Source organism: Bison bison, unplaced genomic scaffold (genome assembly GCF_000754665.1).
Source record: "Bison bison bison isolate TAMUID 2011002044 unplaced genomic scaffold, Bison_UMD1.0 scf7180017864115, whole genome shotgun sequence".
Taxonomy (NCBI): domain Eukaryota; kingdom Metazoa; phylum Chordata; class Mammalia; order Artiodactyla; family Bovidae; genus Bison; species Bison bison.
The window spans coordinates 403,527-410,145 of record NW_011494687.1 but is presented as its reverse complement, the minus strand read 5'-3'; the positions used below and the strand labels follow the sequence as shown (position 1 = coordinate 410,145).

The 6,619-nt window shown below is 53.7% G+C and overlaps 2 protein-coding genes across 3 annotated transcripts in view; one reads left to right on the top strand and one right to left on the bottom strand.

Moving 5' to 3' along the window:
• The window catches only part of CD63 (CD63 molecule), a 3,031-nt gene extending 440 nt beyond the window's left edge, over positions 1-2,591 (top strand). Inside the window, exons 2-8 of the mRNA XM_010839177.1 lie at positions 5-81; positions 1,059-1,247; positions 1,411-1,485; positions 1,588-1,683; positions 1,796-1,933; positions 2,181-2,264; positions 2,429-2,591. Coding sequence (XP_010837479.1) covers positions 16-81; positions 1,059-1,247; positions 1,411-1,485; positions 1,588-1,683; positions 1,796-1,933; positions 2,181-2,264; positions 2,429-2,494 — 714 coding nt within the window. The 5' untranslated portion in view covers positions 5-15 and the 3' untranslated portion in view covers positions 2,495-2,591. The remainder of the gene's footprint in view (positions 1-4; positions 82-1,058; positions 1,248-1,410; positions 1,486-1,587; positions 1,684-1,795; positions 1,934-2,180; positions 2,265-2,428) is intronic.
• A 1,369-nt stretch (positions 2,592-3,960) lies between these two features.
• RDH5 (retinol dehydrogenase 5 (11-cis/9-cis)) overlaps positions 3,961-6,619 on the bottom strand; it is a 4,751-nt gene continuing 2,092 nt past the window's right edge. The window contains exons 5-7 of one of the 2 annotated variants that reach the window (XM_010839174.1): positions 6,465-6,614; positions 4,684-4,847; positions 3,961-4,419 (exon numbers count right to left, since the gene is read on the bottom strand). In XM_010839174.1, the coding sequence (XP_010837476.1) occupies positions 4,196-4,419; positions 4,684-4,847; positions 6,465-6,614 (538 nt within the window). In that variant the 3' untranslated portion in view covers positions 3,961-4,195. Of the gene's footprint in view, positions 4,420-4,683; positions 4,848-6,464 lie in introns of both variants that reach the window. The other variant, XM_010839175.1, reaches the window with a different exon arrangement.

Genomic DNA, 6,619 nt, shown 5'->3' with positions numbered 1-6,619 from the left:
CCAAGCCTGGCAGCCATGGTGGTGGAAGGAGGAATGAAATGTGTCAAGTTTCTGCTCTACGTTCTCCTGCTGGTCTTCTGCGTGAGTAGGGAGCGGGGCCGGCGCGGCGCGCTGGCAGGGTGCGGGGCGACCTGGCTCCGGAGGGATGAGGGGTGAGCGGCCAACAATGAAGGCAGCTGGAGACCAGATGTGGGAGGAAAAAGCCCGGGCTACAGCCGAAGCCAGCGCGGCCGTCCCTTCCTCCAGCTTTCGGGAAACTTTGAGGCTGGTTTGGGCCGACAAAGGCCGGTCTCCTTCTCCGTAAGCCCTCCGGGCCCTTCCTGTCTGGTGACCCAGCCTCCTGTGATATGGGGCAGTGGGGCAACCAGCCAACTGCCTGTTCTGATACTATCGCAGCTCTGCGCCTCGCCTCTGCTCCCCGCTTCTCTGTTCTTTCTCTCCCGCCACTCCTTCATCCCTCTTCATTCCCTCATCACCCCTCGCGGCCGCTTGGGGTGGGTAAGGGCTCTGCCCATCTCTATCGCTCCAGTCCTGGGCTCCTGGCTTGAGAGGCTACTGTTTGTACAGGGAGGGACCGGCCACTTTGACCCCTTTAAAACCCCTCCCTTCTCCCAGGCCCAGGAGGCCTGAGGAGCCCTCCTCACAGCTGGTGAGGATGTGGTCACTGAGGAGGATAGTGAGAAGGCAATTCTGGGAGTCCTGGAGGCGCATAGGAAGAGGCTCAAAGGAAGCATTGCTCTTTGTGAGGCATGTGTATCCTGGGATCAAGGCTTACTGGAAACTTCTCTTTTTTTGCATTTGGTGAGAAATTGCTTGAAGGAAGGTGTGGTTCCTCCTGACGGCTTTCTCCCAGAGAGCCTTGAACAGTTTGCCTAGCCCTCACTGTGGGGCAAAGATGGGTCAGCCTCCTCCCCCACTGTCAAAAGTTTCCTGGAGGTGTGAGAATCCGTGTCTCTGGAGTGGGCTTCCATCTGTGTCCTGGGTCACCCGCACCTTCCACCGTGGGGGGCTGGTGGGTGCTGGGTCTTCTGAGTCCTGACCTGCCCTCCTCCTCACAGGCCTGTGCGGTGGGACTGATTGCTGTGGGCGTAGGGACCCACCTCGTCCTGAATCAGACTATCACCCATGGGGCCACCCCTAGTTTCCTGTTGCCTGTGGTCATCATCGCAGTGGGGGCCTTCCTCTTCCTGGTGGCCTTTGTGGGCTGCTGTGGAGCCTGCAAGGAGAACTACTGTCTTATGATCACAGTGAGTGGCTGTGGGCCAGCGTGGGTGCCTGGGGCTGCCAAAAGGGCATTTCTCTGGGCAGGGTTTGGGGGGTGGGTGGGTGAGGGAAACCTTGAATGTTCCTGAGACTGGCAGGGTCCTCCCACCCAGACTCTAACCTGACTCCTGTCCTTTGCACCTGCAGTTTGCCATCTTCTTGTCCCTTATCATGCTAGTTGAAGTGGCTGCAGCCATTGCTGGCTATGTGTTTAGAGACAAGGTAAGTAGGGAATAAGGGGAAGTCCTTGCCTCAGAGGTGTGGCTGCTCTGAGACCCAGGTGCCCTAAGTTCTGACCTCCATGGTGCTCCTCCCTATTCCCAGGTGAGATCAGAATTTAATAAGGACTTCCGGCAGCAGATGAAGAATTATCCAAAAGACAACCAGACGGCATCGATCCTGGATAAGATGCAGAAAGATGTGAGTGGGGTTGCTGGGAGCAGGCGTAGTAGGAGAAGGAGATTCTTACCTCCATGTTGATGATGGAGGGTCACTTAACAGCCTTTCCCCCCATATCTCTGCTCTCCCCCAGTTTGAGTGCTGCGGGGCGGCTAACTACACAGACTGGGAGAAGATCCTGGCCGTGACCAATCAAGTCCCTGACTCCTGCTGCGTCAATATCACTCATAACTGTGGGATTAATTTCGTTGTGAAGGACATCCATACTGAGGTAGGAAGGGGGCTGAGATAGTAGGGGACTTGGGAAAGCTGGGAAATGTTTCAGGAGGTGAGAGGGACCAGGGGTGGAGGTGAAGAAGGTTGGGGCTCTGGGAAATCAGGCATCAGGGATCGGGAGGGGATCTGGTAATGCTGGGGATAGGATGAAAGGGACAGAGGGTGGGGGAGCCAGGTGGGCAGGGAGTGGGGTGTGGGAAATTTCTGACCGGGTCTTGTCTTGTGTGCCTGCCACCCGCCAGGGCTGTGTGGAGAAGATTGCGGCCTGGCTGAGGAAGAATGTGCTGGTGGTGGCTGCGGCAGCCCTGGGCATTGCCTTTGTGGAGGTGAGAGGCACCCTTGGGCATCTGGGAACTAGGGGCAATGGGAGGGTGCTGAGCAGGGGACTGGTCTGTGGAGGGGAGCCCTGGTTGTCTCTGGGGTCTCTTGGGTAGGTCTCTATCTTGCCTCCCTGACCCCTCTTCACCCCCATCTCTCTCTGTCCTTCTAGATCCTGGGTATTGTCTTAGCATGCTGCCTTGTGAAGAGCATCCGAAGTGGCTATGAGGTGATGTAGGGGGTCTGTCTCTTCAGCCCCCTCATCCAGGGGAGTGGGGTAATATACTCCAGGTTTTTCAATTAAACGGATTATTTTTTCAGACCCCAAAGAGAAAGAGTCTCAATTTATCTTAAAGAGCGATACTTTATCCCTTATCCCTCTTTATCCATGTTCCCATCCTCTGGGACCCTGTTCTATTTGCACCTCTGGGAAAGGCTGGCCTGTTTGGAGGGGGGGAGGGGGCAAAAGGAGGATTTTGCTCAAGGCTTTCTTTGGTCTGGCAGTGGATATGGGGATCCAGAGGAGGTTGAGGCCCACTGCCCTCCCTGTGCTGCCAGGCTCAGTGCTGAAGGGTTCATGAAGCCATCTCCCAAGTCAATGGGATTCCCTACAAAGGTCCTACCTGGGAGAGGCCGGCCTATATCCACCGTCGACATCTTCTCCCTGGCCTTCTGCCCACCTCAGACGTCCCAGCAACTCCCTGCTCCACTAATCCTCAAGGGGGCCTGGCTTCTTTCAGGGTGGTGACAAGTCACTTTTATACCTGTGTGGCCAGTTTATGTCCTTCTTGACTTACTTTAGATAATAGAAGAATTTAAGAGGTGGGTGCCTGTTTTTCCATGGAAACCACCCAGCTTGGCCTTGACTCCTCTTCACCAGCTCTCCACACCCCTATTCCCACTCTTTAACACTGGACTTCAACCTTAGTTCACGCAGAAAGGAGACATCCAACAGTGCCCTCTGGTGGCCACGTCTCTAGGTGCAGCTTCAAACACGCAAGACTGTCCCCTTGCGCCCCCTGTGGGTACTAGATGTTTTGCAGGTATTAAACACGCCAGAGACCCCGGAGGATGTCAGCTTAGGTGGTGGTGGTTGTTGAACCCATGTCTCCTGCGTCTCCTGCATTGGCAGGTGTGGTGTATCCTTTACCACTGAGCCACCAGGGAAGCCCCAGCCTAGGTTAGGAGTTAAATGGGGTCAGTCTCCCACTGTGCAGCCATGAAATTAAAAGATGCTTACTCCTTGGAAGGAAAGTTATGACCAACCTAGATAGCATATTCAAAAGCAGAGACATTACTTTGCCAACAAAGGTCCGTCTAGTCAAGGCTATGGTTTTTCCAGTGGTCATGTATGGATGTGAGAGTTGGACTATAAAGAAAGCTGAGCACCGAAGAATTGATGCTTTTGAACTGTGGTGTTGGGAGAAGACTCTTGAGAGTCTCTTGGACTGCAAGGAGATCCAACCAGTCCATCCTAAAGCAGATCAGTCCTGGGTGTTCATTGGAAGGACTGATGCTGAAGCTGAAACTCCAATACTTTGGCCACCTGATGTGAAGAGCTGACTCATTTGAAAACACCCTGATGCTGGGAAAGATTGAGGGCAGGAGGAGAAGGGGACAACAAAGGATGAGATGGTTGGATGGCATCACCGACTCGATGGACGTGAGTCTGAGTGAACTCTGGGAGTTGGTGATGGACAGGGAGGCCTGGTATGCTTCGGATCATGGGGTCGCAAAGAGTTGGACACGACTGACTGACTGAACTGAACTGAACTCCCACTGTGCACCTTCATTTCTGCCCACCCACAGTGTTTTTTGTTTTGAATAATACATTTATTGAGTGACTGTTTTATGCCACGCACCAGGCAGCACCAGGGTAGGGGACAGAATAAATCAGAGTCCTTGCCTTGAACAACCATCTTTTGCTGGAGGGCTGGATTTAGTAGACTGTCTGGGCAGGCTTGGGAAGGACCCAGGCGAGCACAGCATCCACCAGGCTGGCTGGCAAGTAGGAGGCTGGCAACCAGAGCAGCTTGGCATCCCAGCCTGGGCTGTAGCGGGTTCTGGGGTGACGGGCAGTTAGGGCATGCTCCAGGCACCTGCTCACCTTGGCCAGGTCCGGATCACAGATCATGTTCATGATACGTTGCTGCACTCTCAGGTCTGCAGCCCAGTGGACGGTTGTGATCAGTGTCCCTGTCCTGCTCCAGCCCACCCCAGGCCAGGTCTCTTGGGGTTCTCTGTTCCCTCCCCAGTTTGGGGTGTGGGCAGGTTGCCTATGGCTGGGGTGTTCTCCTATGGCACCCCCTTCTCCCTCATCCCTTCCCTGCCTGCCCTGCATGTCTCCTCCCAGCAGGCTGATGCAGGACTGGCCTTCTGGCACCCTTGTTTCCCTTCATGCGCCCCTTCGGGGGCCCAGCTACTCACATTTGGTGAGGAAGGCCTCCCCATAGAGGGCCTGTGTGGCTGGAGGCAGCCGTGCCCAGCAGGCCTGCAGGGTGTCCTCCAAAGTTTCCAGGTTTGTCACAGGGGTTCGGAAGAAGCCAGGTTCCACGATAGAGACCCGTACCCCAAAAGGAGCCACATCTCGCCTGGAGTGAGGGCAGAGAGAGGTTTCTGGGTTCTTGTCTTTATAGGGAGAGGACCTTCAGGGACATGTGTAGGGATGCTGAGATGGGAAGAGGGTCAGGATTTCTGACAGGAAGAGACATCCCCACTGCCATGGGATGAGGGGCAAGCGGGTCAGAGGGAAGGCGGAGTTTCATTTGTTTTTGTTTTTTGGCCATGTTGTGTCATGCAGGATATTAGTTCCCCGACCAGGGCTCAAACCCGGGTGCCCTGCAGTCAAAGCATAGAGTCTTAACCACTGGACCACCAGGGAAGTCCCAAGGAGGTTGAGTTTTTCTTCCTTTTGTATTCTCTTCTAGCACGTAGAGCAGGGACCAGCAAACTTCTTAAAGGGCCAGATAGTAAATATTTTCAGCATTGCAGATCTAAATATTATGTAGGTACTTACATAACTGATTATAGTGTAACTATTTAAAAATGCAAATGCCATTATTAGCTTGTAGGCAGCTGGCTAGAGATCTGGCCCTGGAAGCACAATCTGCCAACTCCTGAACTGGAAGAACCATGTTCCCTAGATCCCAAAACACGGGGTCGAAAGTGCTGGATCTTTGCTGGGGAAAAATTAGACTGGTGTTTGCTGGGGGAAAGTGGGAGTACCCAGAACAGACTACCCAAGTCCAAGTTGAAAGTATATTTCCATGATGCTGATTAAATGAAAATTAAACGACTGAGGCATAGGGACAAAAGTGGATATTGATGCTATTTGCCGTGTGATGGTGACAGAGGAGGGCTTCCTTCAGAAGGTGGGCTCAGCTTGAGGGAATCAAAGGTCTGTTCCAAATTCAGGCCCTGTTCCTATGGTTGTTGAGTCTGCTTTGTGCTCTCATGGGACTTTGAACGTTATTGTCTAAATAGGGGCCGGAGGACATGAGGATCAGGCTCTGTAGGTATACGTGCCAGTGCTCCCACCAGTGTGTGGTCTTGGGTGACTTTGGGTATGTTAGTGTGGTGTGTGTGAGTCCCTCAGTCGTGTCTGACTCTCTGCAACCCCACAGACTGTGGCCCACCGGGCTTCTCTGTCCATAGAATTCTCCAGGCAAGAATACTGGAATGGATAGACATTCCCTTCTCCAGGGGATCTTCCCAACCCAGGGACTGAACCTGCGTCTCCTGCATTGCAGGCAGATTCTTTACTGTGTGAGCCACCAGGGAAGCCCATCCCCTAAGGGTGTTAACACCTACCCTTACAGGATTTTAGGGAGAATTGAATGAGAAAGTGTTATGTAAAGGTACTCATGGTAAGTAATGGTTATCATTAGAAACAATAACACTAAGAGAGTGGGATTTGGGGGGCATTTTCTATGTACCAGGCTCTGCTGGAGCCTCACACATACCCTCATTTTACTCACCCACGAGGCAGGCCTCATCGTGATTTAACAGGAGGAACAAACTGGGAAAAAAACAGTAACTGACTAAGGTCACCAAGCTCACGAGTGAAAGCTGGGATCTGAACCCAGGAAGTCGAGCCCTAAACTGTCTCTTAAGCCCTAAACTCCACCATGCCATGTGGTGGGCAGCTGCTAATTTGTTGGTTGAGCAAGCTCCCCCTGAATTGGGAGCGGAGTCCCTGCCCTCCTCACCTCAGGCTGTCAGAGAAGGCCTCCAGGCCAAACTTGGAGACGCAGTAGCCCCCTCCATTGGCTGCCAGACGGCCAAGGACACTGGTGATGTTGATCACTCGGCCCCGGGCCTGCAGCAGCAGGGGCAGCAGGGCGAGGGTGACCCCGATGGGACC